This window comes from Macaca fascicularis, chromosome 18 (assembly GCF_037993035.2).
Source record: "Macaca fascicularis isolate 582-1 chromosome 18, T2T-MFA8v1.1".
NCBI classification, from domain to species: domain Eukaryota; kingdom Metazoa; phylum Chordata; class Mammalia; order Primates; family Cercopithecidae; genus Macaca; species Macaca fascicularis.
In genome coordinates, this window is record NC_088392.1 from 57,839,248 (window position 1) to 57,860,094 (window position 20,847).

At 45.7% G+C, this 20,847-nt stretch overlaps 1 protein-coding gene across 3 annotated transcripts in view; it reads right to left on the reverse strand.

Moving 5' to 3' along the window:
- Window positions 1–15,713, reverse strand: part of RNF125 (ring finger protein 125) — a 69,273-nt gene extending 53,560 nt beyond the window's left edge. For all 3 annotated transcript variants that reach the window (XM_074022670.1, XM_005586959.5, XM_045378233.3), the window contains exon 1: window positions 15,511–15,713. In XM_074022670.1, coding sequence (XP_073878771.1) covers window positions 15,511–15,674 — 164 coding nt within the window. In that variant the 5' untranslated portion in view covers window positions 15,675–15,713. The remainder of the gene's footprint in view (window positions 1–15,510) is intronic.
- Window positions 15,714–20,847: the final 5,134 nt, after the last annotated feature.

Sequence of the window (20,847 nt, forward strand, 5' to 3'; positions counted from 1 at the left end):
GACAGAGTCTCGCTCTGTCGCCCAGGCTGGAGTGCAGTGGCCGGATCTCAGCTCACTGCAAGCTCCGCCTCCCAGGTTCACGCCATTCTCCTGCCTCAGTCTCCCGAGTAGCTGGGACTACAGGCGCCCGCCACCTCGCCCAGCTAGTTTTTTTGTAGTTTTAGTAGAGACGGGGTTTCACTGTGTTCACCAGGATGGTCTCGATCTCCTGACCTCGTGATCCGCCCGTCTCGGCCTCCCAAAGTGCTGGGATTACAGGCTTGAGCCACCGCGCCCGGCCAGTGGTTCCATTTCTGTACTGTGTATCTTCAGACAAATTCTGCCATTCTCATTTCACTCCCTGAAAGTCAGGCTCGGCTCATGTTGAACAACATGCTAAATGTGAAATGTCACTCCTCGCCCTAAACTTTCTTGTTCAGAGCATCAAATGAATACTCCATTGGGTTTTGTTTGTTTGTTTGTTTTGCCAGATGTCTTGCTCTGTCACCCAGGCTGCAATGGCGCAATCTTGGCTCACTGCAACTTCTGCCTCCCAGGTTCCAGTGATTCTCCTGCTTCAGCCTCCCAAGTAGCTGGGATTATACAGGCGTGAGCCACCAAGCCCGGCCCTCCACTGCGTTTTAAAGAGGCTTTATGTTTTTTGGTAGTCCATTGAAAAAGGGAGTTTGAAAGTTGTTGTATACTGTTAAGGACTGTCTGCCCATGTTCTGCCTGAAATACTGTGACTGTTTATGGAAAGTATCTTTAATAAAGCTGGATAAAGTTTGGCTTGGGGGAAAAAAAATCACATAAATAGAAAGTGCTTGAGCTTGGCTGGGCATGGTGGCTCACACCTGTAATCCCAGCACTTTGGGAGGTGGATGGATCATCTGGGGTTCGAGACCAGCCTGGCCAACATAGAGTGAAACCCTGTCTCTATTGAAAAAAAAAAAAAAAAAAAAATGCAGCCAGGCACAGTGGCTTCAGCCTGTAAACCCAACACTTTGGGAGGCTGAGGCGGGTGGATCGCTTGGGGTCAGGAGTTTGAGATCAGCCTGGCCAACATGGTGAGACTCCATCTCTACTAAAAATACAAAAAATTAGCCAGGTGTGGCGGCACATGCCTGTAATCCCAGCTACTCGGGAGACTGAGGTGGGAGAACCACTTGAACCCAGGAGGCGGAGGTTGGAGTGAGCCGAGATCGTGCCACTGCACTCCAACCTGGGTGACAGAGGAAGACTCCATCTCAAAAAAATACAAAACAAAACAAAATACAAAATTTAGCTTGGTGTGGTGGTGCATGCCTGTAGTTCCAGCTACTTGGGAAGTTGAGGCAGAAGAATCACTTGAACCCGGGAGGCAGAGGTTGCAGTGAGCCGAGATCGCGCCACTGCACTCCAGCCTGGGCAACAGCAAGACTCTATCTCTCAAAAAAAAAAAAAAAAAAAGAAAGAAAGAAAGAAAAGAAAAGAAAGTGCCTGAACTTCGTTGGTCTTAGGCTGGGGTTTTCTGATCCAAATTTTGGTAACCTTTTATTCCACCACCATAGCTACCCCAGTTGGAAAGAGCAATATTTTAAGATCAAGATATCTGCCGGGCGCGGTGGCTCACGCCTGTAATCCTAGCACTTTGGGAGGCCAAGACGGGCGGATCACGAGCTCAGGAGATCGAGACCATCCTGGCTAACACGGTGAAACCCCGTCTCTACTAAAAAAATACAAAAAAAAACTAGCCGGGCGAGTTGGCAGGCGCCTGTAGTCCCAGCTACTCCGGAGGCTGAGGCAGGAGAATGGCGTGAACCCGGGAGGCGCAGCTTGCAGTGAGCCGAGATCCAGTCACTGCACTCCAGCCTGGGCGACAGAGCGAGACTCCGTCTCAAAAAAAAAAAAAAAAGATATCTAAGTCCTCTGCTATACATATTTTACTTCTTTCTATCTCAGCTGATTGTAAGTTCTAAGGTACAATCTGACCTTGGATGTCTCTGAGTCTCTAAGAACTGGTTTTCAAAGTGTAGTCTATGAATGAAATTTATGACAAATGGCTCAAATGCTCAACTCATAATTAACATTTCTAATACACCACCTGTGGTTCTGACATGAATTATCTGCTTACATTATTTAGAGGCAAGCAGATAACATTTTGTTTTTTGTCAACTAGCATTTTCCCTTTTTCTTTTCTCCCCCACACCCCCCACAATTTGAGTTGTATGCCAGTGCAAGCAGAATACAAATACTGGTGCCGAGCCTTATGGGGGACACTTGTATACATTATACCCTATTATTATAGGCTTCTACGATAATTCATAAAATGCTGCTGTGCTAAGCTGGGCGTGGTGGCTCACGCCTGTAATCCCAGCACTTTGGGAGGCCGAGGCGGGCGGATCACGAGGTCAGGAGATCGAGACCATCCTGGCTAACATGGTGAAACCCTGTCTCTACTAAAAATACAAAAAATTAACTGGGTATGCTGGCAGATGCCTGTAATCCCAGCTCCTAGGGAGGCTGAGTCAGGAAAATGGCATGAACCCGGGAGGCAGAGGTTGCAGTAAGCCAAAATCACGCCATTGCACTCCAACCTGGGCAACAGAGAGAGACTCTGTCTCAAAAAAAAAAAAAAAAAAAAAATGCGGCTGTACTTTCTCCTCATTTTATTGATGGCAAACTAAGGTTCAGAGTAGTGTAGCAATGTGCCCAGTTTATGCAGCCACAAATAGTAGTGCTCTGATCCTTAAACAGTTTGGGTAGGGCCTCAAATTTTGTAGTCTTTTCAAGAAACCTCAGTTCTTCCCAGTGACAAGTGGAAGCCACAAATATAAGACCATGAATGTGCCTATATAACCAGGAGTCTTGATATAATGAATGTGTCCCCCAAAGTTCAGGCATAACTTGGTTCCTGTTTTGGTGGTATTGAGAGGTGGAGCCTTCAGGAGACATTTAGGTCATAGGGGCTCTACTATGATGAATGGATGAATGCCATTATCACAGGACTGGGCTAGTTCTTGCAGAAGTGGCTTTGCTATAAAAGTAAACTCTCTGAGGCAGGAGGATCGCTTGAGCCCAGGAGTTTGAGTCCAGTCTGGACAACATAGTGAGACCCCCATCTCTAAAAAATAAAATAATAAAATAATAAGCGAGCTCTCTCACGTGCATTTTCCCTCTCTTCTACCTTTCCACCAGGGGATGACCCTAGCCAGGTCCCAGCACCACGCTCTTGGACTTCCTAGCCTCCAGAACTGTGAGCTGAAAAAATTATTTTCTTTATCCATTACCCAGTCTGTAGTATTTGATAAATACCCATTCCCATCATAGCCTGAACTAGTGTTTCTGGTTTACTTTAGAATGTCCTTGGCAGAGAGGAAAGGTCCATTCAGTTGGTTGGGGGCCTTAGAATTTTATTTTTGGTTTACACTGGGATTGTACATGTCCTGTAAGAATGAAAGCATTCATGCATATTTCTGGATCAATTTTAAACTCACCAGGAAGACTCTCAGACTCTACTTAGGAAACCACCAATTTAGTGCAGGCTTTACTGCTCATACTTGACCACAAATTGAACGTTTCAATCCATTTACCTGAAAGTACTTCAGAATTATCCTAAACAGAGTTTCATTTTCTAAAAATTAGGTACATTCACTGCTGGGTGGGGTGGCTCACGCCTGTAATCCCAGCACTTTGGGAGGCAGAAGTGGGCCGATAACCTGAGGTCTGGAGTTTGAGATCAGCCTGGCCAACATGGTGAAACCCTGTCTCTACTAAAAATACAAGATTAGATGGGCATGGTGGCATGCGCCAGTAGTCCCAGCTACTCAGGAGGCTGAGGCAGGAGAATCTTTTGAACCCAGGAGGCGGAGGTTGCAGTGAGCCAAGATCGCGCCACTGCACTCCAGCCTGGGTGACAGAGCAAGACTCTGGCTCAAAAAATAAAATAAAATAAAATAATACAAAATAAAAATAAAAATTAGGTACATTCTATGACTTAGAGCAGTTATATCTGAGGTCAATGGAGACTTGGCTCTATCTTCTGGTGTGCTCCAGTTCATTGAGCTCTCTTCGGCCCATTCTCAACCTCTAGATGCTTTTTAGATAACTCAGTCTCTAGCCCTGATCTCTTTCCCCCAGTCTATTCCTCCAGAGCCTTTGGCTATTTCCATTTGGATATCTGCCTATCAGACCGCTGTACATTCAGCAGGCCCATTCATGAGTGCACTCACTTCCTCCTGGGCCAGTATCTCTGACCCTGTTTATCCACCTGCCTTAAAGCCCAGCAGTTGGCTTTTATATCTTTCTCCCTTGCATCTACTATTTTCAATCTGAAAACAAATGTCTTTGAATATTTCCTTTAAATGTAAATCTGTTTTTTGTTTTTGTTTTTGTTTTCTTTTGAGGCAGGGTCTTGTTCTGTCACCCAAACTGAAGTGCAGTGGTGCAATCACTGCTCATAGCAGCCTCCCGAGCTCAAGTGATCCTACCACCTCAGCCTCCCAAGCAGCTGGGACTACAGGCATGCACCACCATGCCCAGCTATTATTTTTTTTTTTTTTTCTGTAGCAACGAGGTCTCACTATGTTGCCCAGGCTGGTCTCAAACTCCTGGGTTCAAGCAGTTCCACCTCAGCCTCCCAAAGTGCTGAGATTACAGGCATGAACCACCACACCCAGACTTAAGTTCCATTTATACAGCTCCAAGTTATCTACTGGCTCTCACCACAGCTCTCTAACAGAAGATAAGGCAGAAGTGAGAAGGCTTTTCCCTCAAATCAATTTTTTACAACTGATACAGCAATATGAATAAAGTCCATTTAAAATTATAAAACATTAAAGTGAAACTTCTTAAAGTCCAACAAACGAAAAAGAACTAAGCTAAAAGTGAGGCTATCTGAGACATCTTGGAAATGTCATAGATCAACCTTTGGTGGCACAGTGTTCTTCCAAAAGAAATACAGAGATAAGAAATAATACCTGTTCCTGTGGGTTTCGCTTATGGAATGACTGAAGGAAACAGAAACCATGTTTTGAGCCTTTACTATAGGATATCTTTACATTTTAAATATTCATAAAAATAGTACTACTCACCCCGTTTTACAAATGAAACTTGAGATTCAAAGACATTAAGCAACTTAGTAGTAAAGAAAATCGGCTGGGCAGGTGGCTTAACCTGTAATCCCAGCATTTTGGGAGGCTGAGGTGGGCAGATCACTTGAGGCCAGGAGTTTGAGACTAACCAGGCCAACATAGCAACACCCCATCTCTACTAAAAAATACAAAAATTAGCCGGGCATGGTGGCACACGTCTGTAGTCCCAGCTACTGAGGCAGAGGTTGCAGTGAGCTGAGATCACGCCACAGCACCCCAGCCTGAACAACAGAGCGAGACTCCATCTCAAAAAAAAAAAAAAAAACAAGCCGGGCGCGGTGGCTCAAGCCTGTAATCCCAGCACTTTGGGAGGCCGAGATGGGCGGATCACGAGGTCAGGAGATCGAGACCATCCTGGCTAACACGGTGAAACCCCATCTCTACTAAAAAATACAAAAAACTAGCCGGGCGAAGTGGCGGGCGCCTGTGGTCCCAGCTACTCGGGAGGCTGAGGCAGGAGAATGGCGTAAACCCGGGAGGCGGAGCTTGCAGTGAGCTGAGATCCAGCCACTGCACTCCAGCCTGGGCGACAGAGCCAGACTCAGTCTCAAAAAAAAAAAAAAAAAAAAAAAAAAAAAGGAAACAAAATATTTTACCCCAAAAAATAATTATTTGACATACTTCGAGATGGCTATTGAGATGGCCTGCAGAAAGGAAAACCCCTGAAAAGCTGCATGTTGTGGGGGAGAGCGGCATTGGTAAAGTCTACATTGGTGAAAGGCTTTCTCTGAGGTCTCCTTTGCCCCATCTAGGATGATTAACCAAGAGTCTGAAATGTTTGAAGGTCTAACAAAGAAACTTACCATGGACTACTACCTATTCGTTTTTTTCTTTTTAAGATGGGGTCTCGCTCTGTCGCCCAGGCTGGAGTGCAGGGGCGTGATCTCGGCTCACTGCACGTTCAGTCTCCCGGGTTCACGCCATTCTCCTGCCTCAGCCTACCGAGTAGCTGGGACTACAGGCACCGGCCACCACGCCCAGATAATTTTTTGTATTTTTAGTTGAGACGGGGTTTCACCGTGTTAGCCAGGATGGTCTCGATCTCCTGACCTCGTGATCTGCCGGCCTCGGCCTCCCAAAGTGCTGGGATTACAGGCGTGAGCCACCATGCCCGGCTGACTAGCACCTGTTCTTTCTGAGAGCTGCTACCTGTCTAACTTTCTTCTGTATAACAAGACCGCCTTTGCCCCTTGCCATTTTTTTCCCTCTTATAACCTCTCGTGCCATCTTGCAATCCCCCATTCTTCTGTAACCTCAGGTATAAAAACATCAAGCATCTGCCGGGTGCAGTGGCTCATACCTGTAATCCCAGCACTTTGGGAGGCCGAGGCGGGTGGATCACAAGGTCAGCAGATCGAGACCATCCTGGCTAACACAATGAAACCCCGTCTCTACTAAAAATACAAAAAAATTAGCCGGGCATGCGCCTGTAGTCCCAGCTACTCGAGAGGCTGAGGCAGGAGAATGGCGTGAACCCGGGAGACTCAGCGTGCAGTGAGCTGAGATGACACCACTGCACTCCAGCCTGGGCGACAGAGCGAGACTCCGTCTCAAAAAAAAGAAAAAAAGAAAAAAAAATCAAGCATCTGGTCCTTTCTTTCACTTTTCATATTTTTTATGACTCCCATGCCCATATGTACATTAATAAATGCGTATGCTTTTATCCCATTAATCTGCTATCTGCCTGTTTTATAGACTCAAAGTATCTAATCTTTAGGGGAAAAATTTAAGCTTCACTAAATTTTTGGTATTGTGATCTGGATATAAGTCATTTTGTTCATTCTAGAGCCAAAGAATGGGATCTTGGAACAACAGATGAAAAGCCAGCAAAGAAAGGCAAATTCATTTTTTTTAACCAAGTCAGTTCTCCTCTCTGATCTCTGCCTACAGTGCCTGGTCAAATGTGGATGGGATGAGTCTCTGTGTTTTACCTTTTCTAAATTTGGATCAACAGGGAAAAACATATAAATTAGTTCTTGTATTGGTCTGAATCGCTTTTAAAATAAATGAATGGCTATATTTAAAAGAAAACTTTTTAGAGCTCACATCTTAAATAGCTACCTTATTGGTACCTATGAAAAGATAGAAAAGGAATACAGGTTTAGAAACTCCCTCGGCAAGATTGTTGAAAAGTAGAAATCAGATATAAAACAAAGTTAAAATTCTTTGTACTCAAACTGCATGCTTTAGATCCCTTATGAAATTTGTTAAAAAAAAAAAAAAAGACTCCATCCTGCAGTCTAGTGGTAAGGATTCTGCACTTTCACCTCTGCAGCCTGGATTCAATTCCCTTTCAGGGAACAAGTCCCTAGGAGACATAAATCCTTTAACTCAGGAAGGAAAAATAAAAGAAACACTTGGAAAAAATTGGTTTGAATTGTTTTGAATTTATATTTGTATAACTTCTTAACCTTTGGGGTACCCGTTCCTATTGTAAGCCTCTCATCCAGCTGTTGTTTTCCTCTGTCTTAAACAGTAGAGAAGGCCGGGCGCGGTGGCTCAAGCCTGTAATCCCAGCACTTTGGGAGGCCGAGACGGGCGGATCACGAGGTCAGGAGATCGAGACCATCCTGGCTAACACAGTGAAACCCCGTCTCTACTAAAAATACAAAAACTTAGCCGGGCGAGGTGGCAGGCGCCTGTAGTCCCAGCTACTCGGAAGGCTGAGGCAGGAGAACGGCGTGAACCCGGGAGGCGGAGCTTGCAGTGAGCTGAGATCCGGCCACTGCACTCCAGCCTGGGTGACAGAGCGAGACTCCGTCTCAAAAAAAAAAAAAAACAGTAGAGAATATGGCCAGACAAAAATGTGGGTTGTACCCTATTCGCGGCTGGCAAAACTTTCCTTTCTTTAAGCTGTTGTAGGCAATGATCTGGATTTTGAAAGGGTTGCAACTTTTGCTCCCTCTTAGGAAACCTTGGTTAAAGCCATCAAGAGTTTCTTGGTTTCAGTCTCAAATGTTCTTATTTGTTTTGATTTTGAGTTATTTCCTTTGGCTAAAACGCTGGTTTATACTTAGAGTGTGATAGTAACTTTTTCCCCATTAATCTGCTTCCTCTACAGAGAGACATACCTCCTGCTACGGCTGGGAACCAAACAGATGAGGAGAGGTGGGTACCCCTCAGACAGGGGGTGCTGGGAGGGTCTGGGGAGAAAGAGGCACGAATGCCACAGCTACCATTCTCTCTGCTCCCACAAAAGACTGGGTGCTCAGGCTGGAGACAGTGGTTCACACCTGTAATCCCAGCACTTTGGGAGGCCGAAGCAGGCAGATCACCTGAGGTCAGGAGTTTGAGAGCAGCCTCATCAACATGGTGAGACCCCGTCTCTACTAAAAATACAAAAATTAGGTGGGCATGGTGGCACACCCCTGTAGTCCCAGCTACTTGGGATGCTGAGACAGGAACATTGCTTGAACCCGGGAGGCAGAGGTTGCAGTGAGCCCAGATAGGGCCACTGCACTCTAGCCTGGGTGACAGAGCAAGACTACGTCTCAAAAAAACGACTGGGTGCTCAGAGGACAAAATGTTTGCTGCTTGCATATTTAAAAGGATTTTTAGGCTGAGGCATGAGAATCGCTTGAACCCGGGAGGCGGAGGTTGCAGTGAGCCGGGATTGCGCCGTTGTACTCCAGCGTGCGCAATAGAGCAAGACTAAAAAACAAAAAAAAAAAAATTTAAGAAAAATGGCTCTGTGGTCAAAAGCCAGCTTAATTAATAGCTATATTCTCTATTCTCTTTCAAATCCTGTTTATCCCATGGGAACTTCTTAGTCAACTAGACCTTTGTTTGTTCCTCAGACTCCTACTAACTAAAACTGTATTGGCCTTTTGAAAGCTTAAAATCTCCCCAAATTGGCTCCTCTAAGACTTGTCCTTCCATTTCCTTCCCCTTCTGCCCCTCCTCCTTTTTGCCATTTTTGATACCACATGAAGAGGCCTAGAGGGGACCTCTATCAACTGTGAGACTCCTTGAGGAACGCACACACATGCATACACAAACACAAAAGCCACCAGTCGCCCCTCTTTAGGGGTTCCCTGTCTTCTTCTTCTTCTTCTTTTTTCTTTTTTTTTTTAGACAGAATTTCACTTTTGTCACCCAGGCTGGAGTGCAATGGCGTGATCTCAGCTATTGCAACCTCCGTCTCCTGGGTTCAAGTGATTCTCCTGCCTCAGCCTCCCGAGTTGCTGGGATTACAGGTGCCCGCCACACCCCTGGCTAATTTTTTTGTATTTTTAGTAGAGATGGGGTTTCGTCATGTTGGGCAGGCTGGTCTCGAACTCCTGACCTGAGGTGATCCACCTGCCTCAGCCTTCCAAAGTGCTGGGATTACAGGCATGAGCCACCGCGCCTGGCCGTTAAGGGTCCTCTCTCACTGAGCCACAGAAGCCATGGGCAGGGTCCATCCTCTCATGTCTAAAGTTCTGCTCTCATGAATTAAACATCCTAATCTCTTTGGCTTTTGGATACTGGGGTGTGCGTGTGATATATGTTGTGTCTACATGTATATATATGTTTACACGTGTGTTTGTACAGTCTGTGTGATACCAAACTGACTTCTAAATAAATGAGTACTCACAAATTAACTATCCCAAATGTTTTTCAAAGTTCATATGACTTTAGTAATCTTTGGTAAATCAAGCTAGGATTTTTGTTTGTTTGTTTTTGTTTTTTGAGAACGACTCTCACTCTGTCACCCAGGCTGGAGTGCAGTGGTGCGATCTCAGCTCACCGCAACCTCTGCCTCCTAGGTTCAAGCGATTCTTCCACCTCAGCCTCCACGTGCACCACCATGCCTGGCTAATTTTTTTAGTATTTTCAGGAGGGACAAGGTTTCGCCATGTTGACTAGGCTGTTTTCCAACTCCTGGGCTCAAGTGATCCGCCTGCCTCGGCCTCCCAAAGTGTTGGGATTATAGGTGTGAGCCACTGTGCCCAGCAATAAAACTAGTTTTAAATTGTTGGTTGGCTGGTGTGGTGGCTCATGCCTATAATCCCAGCAGTTTGGGAGTGCTCATGCCTGTAATCCCAGCTCTTTGCGAGGCTAAGGCAGTAGGATCACTTGAGCCTAGGAATTCAAGACTGGCCTGGGCAACATAGGGAGACCCTGTCTCTATAAAAAAATAAAATTTTAGCAGGGTGTGGTGGGGCATGCTTGTCGTTCCAGCTACTAAGGAGGTTGAGGTATGAGGATTGCTTGAGCCCAGGAATTTGAAGTTGCAGTCGGCTATGATCACATCACTGAGTAGTTTATTCTTAGATCATGTCTCTAAAAACAAACAAAATTACTGGAAATAAAAGAAACAATTCTTCAGGCAGAATATACAAAAAAAGCAAGATTATGTTTTTGGAGAGAAAGGTTATAAGAATGGCATGAGGCCGGGTGTGGTGGTACACGCCTGTAATCCCAGCAACTCGGGAGGCTGAGGCAGGAGAATCGCTTGAACGCAGTAGGCGGAAGTTGCAATTAGCCAAGGTCATGCCACTGCACTCCAGCCTAGGTGACACAGTGAGACTCCGTCTTAAAAAAAAAAAAAAAAAGCCGGGCGCGGTGGCTCAAGCCTGTAATCCCAGCACTTTGGGAGGCTGAGACGGGCGGATCACAAGGTCAGGAGATCGAGACCATCCTGGCTAACACGGTGAAACCCCGTCTCTACTAAAAAATACAAAAAACTAGCCGGGTGAGGTGGCGGGCGCCTGTGGTCCCAGCTACTCCGGAGGCTGAGGCAGGAGAATGGCCTAAACCCGGGAGGCGGAGCTTGCAGTGAGCTGAGATCCGGCCACTGCACTCCAGCCTGGGCGACAGAGCCAGACTCAGTCTCAAAAAAAAAAAAAAAAAAAAAGAATGGCATGGTGTGACTTTTTTGTTAATGGAAAATTAATTTTGTCCAGAAGTTATTTAAAGATTGTTTCAAATTGAAAGAATAAAAAAAGATATAGATAAAACTAAATGAATACAGAAAGTTGGAAATAGAAGAAAAATTCTAAGAGGTTATAAAAGATATGTAAATCTTACCTTGTGTGGTCAAAGCTGACTGAAATTAGATGGACTTGTTTATTAGGCTTTATTTAAATTAGCTTTATTATTGATATATTGATTCAAAAGTAAAATACGGTTTTCTCTTGAACAAGACTTTTGTGTATTAGAGATGGGGTCTCGCTATGTTGCCCAGGCTGGTCACAAACTGCTGGTCTCAAGTCATCCTCCTGCATCGGTCTTCCAAACTTCTGGGATTACAGGCATGAGCCACTGCACCCGGGCAAGTATACTTTTGTGAGCAAAATAATTTACCTTTTTCTCTTTGGATTGACAAACTGTTTTTTGCGTATTCTTATTTCATGGCAATATAGTTACATGCATAAGTTCAGTAACAATCTGAACAGGACATAATTGGAGACAGTGGTTATTTTCCCAAGGCTTTAACTGGAATGTCATACTTAGATACATGATCAAACTGCTTTGAGGGACTGAGATTGACATTAAAACACCAATAGACTTACAAAAAGATTGGCCTGGTACCCTGTGTATATAGTTCCCTTACAAAATTCCTGACCTTGCGGTATGTAAAGAATTGTCACTTTCTTGGCTGGGTGCAGTGGCTCACTCCTGTAATTCCAGCACTTTGGGAGGCCGAGGCAGGCAAATCACCTGAGCTCAGGGGTTCAAGACCAGCCTGGGCAAAATGGCGAAACCCTGCCCCTACAAAAAACACAAAAACTAGCTGGGCATGGTGGTGCGTGTCTTTAATCCCAGTTACTAGAGTGGCTGAGGCAGGAGAGTCACTTGAACCCGGGAGGCGGAGGTTGCAGTGAGCTGAGATCACGTCACTGCCCTCCAGCCTAGGCAATAGAGTGAGACTCCATCTCAAAATAAATAAATAAGTAAAAAATAGCCAGGCATGGTGGCAGGCACTTGTAGTCCCAGCTACGCGAGAGGCTGAGGCAGGAGGATTGCTGAGCCCAGGAGGTAGAGGCTGCAGTGAGCCATGATTGCACCACTACACTGTGACCTAGGTGACAGAGTGAGATCCCACCTCTAAAAATAAAGTAAAAAATAATAAAAGGAAATAAAGGAAATGTTAAAATGGGGGACTCAAGGAAACTGAAAGTATTTCACCCCAAAATGTACTTCTTTGATATATTCCCGCATACAGGAATAACCCTAAAAAGCTGCCTTTTGTGGCGGAGACTTGTATCTGTAGAGAAAATCTACACTGGTGAAATAAACAACCAGGCTTTCTTGGAGCCACCCCCTTATCCGTACCTAGGAAATTATTAACTGAAGGTCTGACACCTAGGAAGGTCTGACAGAGCAACTTAACACAGGCTCATGCCTATTCTTTCTAGGAGCTGCTATCTATGAAGTTTCATCTGCATAACTAGACCATCTTTGCCCCAGTCTCTTCTTTCTGTTGCCCTCCCATAACCATGTTCCAAGCCCCTATTCTGGTGTAACCTCAAGATGGTATAAAAGCATCAAGCATCTGGCCCTTTCAGTTTTCATAGTTTGATGACTCCCGTGCCCATATGCACATTAATACATTTGTAGGCCTTTCCTCCCCTGTTAATCTATTAGCAGTTTGTTTCATAGACTCAAGTGATCAAACCTTTAGGGGAAAAAAATCAAATTCAAATTTCCCTACAGTGGTCACACAGCTTGCTAGTGGCAGAGGGGAATTTCAAATCCAGCTTTCTATAAGGGCCAGTTACTACTGCATCACAATACAACTTATAAAGTGCTCTGTACATATTCAGTCAAGGTACTGCTGTTACTATTAAACTTGTTTGACTTGAAAATCAGCATAAACCACCTAGTTCAATATGTCTGAAACTGTAGCTTCAATATGGGATAATAAAATACAGAAGGTTCATTTGCATTTATTCATTTTCCAACTTAATTTCAATGGAAAAGAGTAATTCATTTAGAATGTACAAATGGCATTAACAACGCTCATAATCTCTACAGCAGAAAAGACTCTGGTTAACATTTATAAAGTGGAAGGGGCCCAAGTAAGTTTGCCAAAAGGAGGAATATGGAAATTCTGCCCACAGCTAGAACAATGGACATAGATTTGTCAAAACAAAGAACAGTAAAGAGAGGAAAGGCAATTTGTTCAGCCCTTGTAATGCTATTTTATGGTTATTTTTCCAGTTGCTAGTTTCCTATTCACTTTAACAAAGAAAAAGATTAAACAAAAAATTGAACATTTTGCAAACTTACATTATCCTTTAGTAGAAGGAAAAATATTGTAAATGGTAAGTTATACTATTCAAAGTCCAAAACAGGAAAACAATCTCCAGTCAGATAATTGAATTAGCAGCAAAGCGGTCTATTCCAAAAAGAATCTTCAAAATGCCCACTGTTTATGTTTTGCACAACTTCAAAGTTTTAAGGCTAATAATGATTCAATTTCAATGGAGGTATCTTTAGGCTGTTATTGCCCTAAAATAATCAATATATTTTATGACTCACACAGCCCATCTTGGCTTCCAGATTGGCCTGTGGATATTACGTTAATGAGCTACATCTGGACAGCTGAGCAACATTAGTAATCAGAAAGGAGGGTAAATTTAAGCCTCGAGTTTTAAGAACAAAGCTGAAACAACAGGCCTCGAAAATACAGCTACGAAATAATGCCCAAAGCACTCTTTATTTATACATTGTGCAGGCTGCACACTTTTTTCCCTGGCTCACAGGTTGGGCAGTGGTGAAAACTGCTTTTCAGATACAAGGCTATAGGTATTAAGGATCACCTAAGGATTCCAGGTGTGAGCCACCATGCCCGGCCTCAAAACTTCTGAATGCAAGTGCACAACATGTTTTTAAGGACTACCTAAATCCTTTCAAAAGTGATCCTCAGAAGCAATAATGCTATTTCTTTCTTCCTGCTAAGCCAAATGCATTTCTTTCTTCCTGCTAAGCCAAATACAAGTACATGCCACTGTGGTATCACACAGGGCTTCATCATACTATAGTCACCCTTCAAAGGACATTAAGTAGGCTTCCGCTTCTGATCCGTGCAGACACACACACACACACACATCCACGAACAAAATTCAAACCAAAGAGAGAAGGCTGGGTGCAGTGTCTCACACCTTTAATCCCAACACTTTGGGAGGCCGAGGTGGGTGGATCAATTGAGGTCAGGAGTTCAAGACCAGCCTGGCCAACATGGTGAAACCCCATCTCTACTCAAAATTCAAAAACTAGTAGGGTGTGGTCGTGGGCGCCTGTAATCCCAGCAACTCGGGAGGCTGAGGCAGGAGGATCACTTGAGGCGGGGAGACAGAGGTTGCAGTGGGTGGAGGTTGCAGTAAGCCGAGATCCTGCCACCGCCACCGCACTCCAGCCTGGGCGACAGAGTCAGACTATCTCTCTCTCTCTCTCTCTCTCTCATACACACACACACACACACACACACACACACAAAGTAAACAGCACGAATTCACAGATCCAACTTCACCAGTTACTCAAGCACACATTAAGCATGTGCCAATTTTATATAGGAACTTTGTTTTTAAACTCTTCTTAGAAACGACCACGGCTTTGCACCAACTGTGAGTTTTAGCTAAGTACTATGCCGTTTTGAGAAAGTTATTTTACTCTGTAATTTCTGCCGGTTTGGAGAGACGGCGTGTAAAGCAGGTAGTCTGTCACCTCCTGTCACGTTGTGGCTGGGTTTTGGAGGAGTACATTCAGGGGCTTGCGGCTAACGTCCAAGCCCCACCCTAGCAGGTTGTTAAACTCTAACGACTTGTGGAAAGTCACTCGGAAGCTCCAGTTTGACTTGCTCTTTGAGGGGATGGGTGTCTGTGTTGGGAAAGGGTAGCAGGGGTGGGGGTGGAAAAAACACTTTGCACAGATCCTTGTTTGCTTAAGACGAGCCTCTGTGGGCATTCTGGGAACACGTGCACAGCTCCAGCAAAACAAAACGGACCCGAGTTTCTGGGGCAGAGGGAAGCGCAGCCTGTTCCACCGTGTTCAGCGGGGTACCTGCGCTTTGAGGGAGCCCCTGCCTTGCAGTTGGAGCTCGTTTCTTTTTCGTGCCCGGGCGAGCGCTCGTTCTCCAGCCAAGAGCACCCTCCCCTGTTGGCGAGCCCTGGCTCTGGGCGGGACCCGTGCCTGGATCCCCTTCTCTGGAGCTCCGCACCTGGACTTCGGGAGGAGGCAGCGCAAGGGGGCTGCAGGGCCCGATTGTTTCTTTTTTCTCCTCCCGAAATCCTGTGTCACCTTCCGACCGGCGTTTTCCCCGTGGCCCCGCACCCGACGGGTCCAGGTTTCTCTCTGCAGCAGTTTCCTAAGGCGCTGTCTTCCGTCCCCCTCCTTCCCCACACCATGCCCTCAGCTTCCCGACATCGCCCTCCTTAGGGGTGGGCCCAAACCGAGCTCCCCTGGCACTTACACGTGGCCACAGCGGGTCCGGACAGGCTGGTGTAACACCTCAAGGCACACGGCGCAATCGAAGGACGTGACGGGCAACTCCGGGTCCCCCCTGCGCTCCAGGGCCCGCGGGGTGGCAGAGGGGGGAGCCGATTTGCCGCTGTCGCTGCTCAGCACGGAGCCCATCGCTGTGCCTCTCGCCCAGACAGCTGCCAAGCACTCAGTGCCTGCTGCAGGGTTGTTTTGTTGTCGTGCGGTGGAGGAAGGAAGTCCCGGCCCAGCTGCGATCGCCGCCTCCCAGCGCGCGCAGCTCGCGCAGCCAAGAAGCAACCTCCGCCGATGCGCCCAACCCTGGTCTAGGGCAGGGCGAGTGCGCGGCCGCGGGGCTGAAATCTTCGGCAAACCGCCTAGGTTAAGGCGCGGAGGCGGAGGCGGCAGCCGCCAGGTGCTTTGTCTTGTGGTATTGGGAGGATTGAAACCTGAAACCTCAACTGCAGAGAAGAGGACTTGAGGCAGTAGTAAACCTTCCAAGCTGTCACACACAGCCTCTTTCCCCACTGTCAGAAGTTAAGTGCGGGCGTGGCCATGCTTAATGGTAATCAGAGAACAGCCGCTTGTAAGGACCATCCTCCACTGTTGTAATCACAATAAGCTGCATTGAACTATGACCTATGATTGGACGTCTCCTAAGACGGTGCTATCATTACTCTGTCGTCCAATCAATAGTCCATTAATGGAGAGAGAGCCTGGGTAGTGGAAAGAGTTCTGGAGATTCAGATTCCAATCCTACCTCTCTTACAGATATTCTAGTGCTAAACCCTGCCGTCTCCAGTTTCCTCTGCGGCTCAGGATTTCCTCTGTTGTTTGTACTCTCCCCATCCCGCCCTTTAAATGTGATCAGCCGGGCGCGGTGGCTCACGCCTGTAATTCCAACACTTTGGGTAGGCCGAGGCAGGTGGATCGCTTGAGGTCAGGAGTTCGAGACCAGCCTGGCCAACATGATGAAACCCCGTCTCTGCTAACAATGCAAAAATTAGCCGGGCGTTAATTCACACTTTTTTCGAAGACTTATTTCGTGCCCACTGCACGCCAGACTCAGTTCTGGTGATGGAGACACAACTGTCAACAAGCAAACAAAATCCCAGTTCTCACAGAACTTACTTTAAAAAACAAAAACAAGGCTGGGCGCGGTGGCTCACGCCTGTAATCCCAGCACTTTGGGAGGCCGAGGCGGGCGGATCACAAGGTCAGGAGATCGAGACCACGGTGAAACCCCGTCTCTACTAAAAATACAAAAAATTAGCCGGGCGCGGTTGTGGGCGCCTGTAGTCCCAGCTCCTCGGGAGGCTGAGGCAGGAGAATGGCGTGAACCCGGGAGGCGGAGCTTGCAGTGAGCCGAGATCGCGCCACTGCACTCCAGCCTGGGCGACAGAGCGAGACTCCGTCTCAAAAAAAAACAAAAAACAAAAAACAAAACAAAACAAAAAAACAAAAAAACAAAAACAAAACTTTACTTTGAGGTAATTATAGATTTGCATACAGTTGTAAGAATAGTACATAGTATATAATACACATATACAATAATATATAATGTAACACATGGGATATAATAACGCATATAATACATGTATGTATTTAACAGGCCGTAAACTTCATCCAGTTTACCCCAGGCTTTACTTTTAATTAGGAGATATAGGCCGGGTACCGTGGCTCACGCCTGTAATTTCAGCACTTTGGGAGGCTGAGGTGGGAGGATCACTTGAGCACAGGAGCCAAGATCACGCTACTGCACTCCATCCTGTGCGACGGAGCGAGACCCTGTCTCAAAAAACAAACCAAGCCGGGGCAGTGGCTCACGCCTGTAATCCCAGCACTTTGGGAGGCCAAGGAGGACAGATCACCTGAGGTCAGGAGTTCGAGACCAGCCTGGCCAACATGGTGAAACCCTGTCTCTACTAAAAATACAAAGCTGGGTGTGAGCTACTTGGAAGGCTGAGGCACAAGAATTGCTTGAACCCGAAAGGTGGAGGCTGCAGTGAGCCGAGATCATGCCACTGTACTCCAGCCTGGGCAACAGACGGAGACCCTGTCTCAAAAAACCAAAAGAGGCTGGGCGCAGTGGCTCACGCCAAAGTGCTGTAATCCCAGCACTTTGGGAGGCGGAGGCAGGTGGATCACGAAGTCAGGAGTTCAAGACCAGCCTGGCTAACATAGTGAAACCCCGTCTCTACTAAAAATACAACATTTCTTTAGTAAAAATTTTTGTACTAAAAATACAAAAATTGGCCAGGTGTGGTGGCACATGCCTGTAGTCCCAGCTATTCGGGAGGCTGAGGCAGGAGAACCGCCTGAACCCAGGAGGTGGAGGTTGCAGTGAGCCGAGACCACGCCACTACACTCCAGCCTGGGTGACAGAGGGAGACTCTGTCTCAAAAACAAACAAACAACAAACAAACAAAAGGAAGATATGTATAATCAATCAATAAACAAATAAAATCATTTCAGATAATCAGAGCCATGAAGAAGATAAGACAGTAACTGACAATGAGGAGAAGAAGAAACTCAGAATAATTTTTGGATGAAGTGACATTTGAGCAGAGCCATGAATAATGAAAAGAAGTGAGCCGTTCAGAGATTTAGGAAAAAGTGTGGTAAGCGCTGGGAACAGTGAATGAGACAGGACCAAAGAAAGGAAAGACCTATGGAGCTGGAGCATTGGGTGGTGGGGGGCAGGCAGTGGGGGGAAATAAGATGAAAAGATAGTTATTCCTATCTTCAAAAGGAAAACAAAAACCTCCCTTTCATCCCACTTATGCCTCAACTCCTGCCCCATATCCCCTTCAAGGCCAAATCTCTTGATCTGATCCTCTACATTATGTCATCATTTCTTATTTATTCACTTCTTATTCAGTCCATTCTGAGTTCTGAGCCAACCTCTGCACCTCCATCTGTCCAAAAACTGCTTTATTATCAGTGTCACTGGTGACGTTCATGTAACTCATTCCAATAGATTCTTTTCAACTATTTTTGTGCTTGACCCCTCGACTATTTTTGTCAGTGCTGACCATCCCCTCCTGGAAGCACTCTGACTTTCCTTCTTTCTTTCTGGCTGTTGTTTCTCTCCTTTGCCAGAGTCTCCTCCACTGGCTCTGGGCTAGAGATCCTAGGATTCTGTCTTAGCACCTTTTCCCTTCTCCTCTCTGTCTCCCTCTCTCTTTCTCTCTCTCTCAAAAATCACACAGGTTCTGTCACTATTTTGGTTCCAAAGACTTTCACATCTTTATCTCCACCCCAGGCCATTCAAATGCCCAATAGCCCAATAGCTTACATGACTGACCATTTGACATAGACACCCTCAGCCCAATGTCTCCAATAATGAACTCATTATAGCAGCCACCACCTCACCTTCTCCAGTGGTTGATCTCTCTGTTAGCAAATGGCACTATGATCCATTTTATAGCTCAGTCTAGACACCTGGAAGTCATCCTTGATTTCCTCCTCTTATTCACATTGAATCAATCATAATCACAATCCTGCCTCCAATATGTATCTCAATAGTTATTTTTTTTTCTGAGATGAAGTCTGTCTCTGTCACCCAGGCTGGAGGAGTGCAATGGCAGGATCTCAGCTCACTGCAACCTTTGCCTCCTGGGTTCAAGTGATTCTCCTGCCTCAGCCTCCTGAGTAGCTGGGATTGCAGGCACATGCCACCACGCCCACCTAATTTTTTTGTATTTTTAGTGGAGACAGAGTTTCACCATGTTGGCCAGGCTAGTCTTGAACTCCTGACCTCAAGATCCGGCTGCCTTGGCCTCCCAAAGTGCTGGGATTACAGGTGTGAGCCACCATGCTCATTTTCTTCTATTTCCATAGCCACCGCTTATTTTAAATCACTGCATTCTCTTGCGCGACTTATGGCAATAGTTCCTAGCTGCCCTACCTGCATCCATCATTGCCTCTCTCCAGTTTATTATCCACATGGCCACTAAAGTGATCTTTCAAAAAGCAAACATCTTGTGTCACCCCATGCACAAAATCCTTTAATAGGTCTCCTAATCCTTAGGATTAAATTCCAAATCCTTAATATTATCTAAAAAGTCCTGCAAGAGGCCGGGCGCAGTGGCTCATCTCACTGCTGCAGTCTCAACCTCATGGGCTCAAACAGTCCTCCCACCTCAGCCTCCTGAGTAGCTAGGAGCACAGTCATGTGTCATCACACTCAGCTAACTTTTGTATTTTTTGTAGAGACAGTGTCCCAATATGCTGCCCAAGCTGGTCATGAACTCCTGGGCTCAAGCAATCCTCCTGCCTCGGTCTCTCAAAGTACTGGGATTATAGGCATGAGCCACCATGCCTGGCCTTGGAAACCTTTCCACATCACATTCATCTCATACTATCCTCTTAGTCTTCCATAGCCTGCTATATTTGCCTTCCTATTTATCCTGATAGTGGCTACTCTGAGGGCTAGAGGACCTGGCATGTGAGAGGTGACAAATATATTCACATTTATACATGTCTTTCAATAATTATCTCACAAGGTCAATATTATTATTCCCATTTTATATGCTCAGATTATTTAACTTAGCAAAAGTCACATAGGAAATAAGTTGTAGAACCAGATTTTAATTCTAGATTGTCTTTTATTTTTAAAAATCTATGCATTTTTTCACTAAGTCTCTGCTGTAGAGATGAGAAGCATAAAAATTCTTAGAAAATAATAAAACAGTATTCAACAAAATGAGGCAGGCAAATAGATATGGGAGGATAAAGCATCTGATATAATAAGATTCTTTTGTAGAAACGGGGTCTTGCTGGGTGCCGTGGCTCATGCCTGTAATCCCAACACTTTGAAAGGCCAGGGTGGGCAGATCACCTGAGGTCAGGAGTTCGAGACCAGCATGGCCAACATGGTGAAAACCTGTCTCTACTAATAATACAAAAAAATTAGCCAGGCATGGTGGTGCATGCCTATAATCCCAGCTACTCGGGAGGCTAAGGCAGGAGAATCACTTGAACCCGGGAGGCAGAGGTTGCAGTGAGCCGAGATCATGCCACTGCACTGCAGCCTGGGTGATAGAATGAGATTCCGTCTCAAATAAAAGAAAAAAAGAAACAGGGTCTTGCCATGTTGCCCAGGCTAGTCTTGAACTCCTGGAGGCAAGCAATCCTCTCTCCTCAGCCTTTCAAAGTGCTGGGATTATAGGCATGAGCCACCACACCAGACCAATAAGACTCCTAATAAATCAATCTTTCTTTCTTTCTTTCTTTTCTTTTTCTTTCTTTCTTTCTTTCTTTCTTTCTTTCTTTCTTTCTTTCTTTCTTTCTTTCTTTCTTTCTTTCTTTCTTTCTCTTTCTCTCT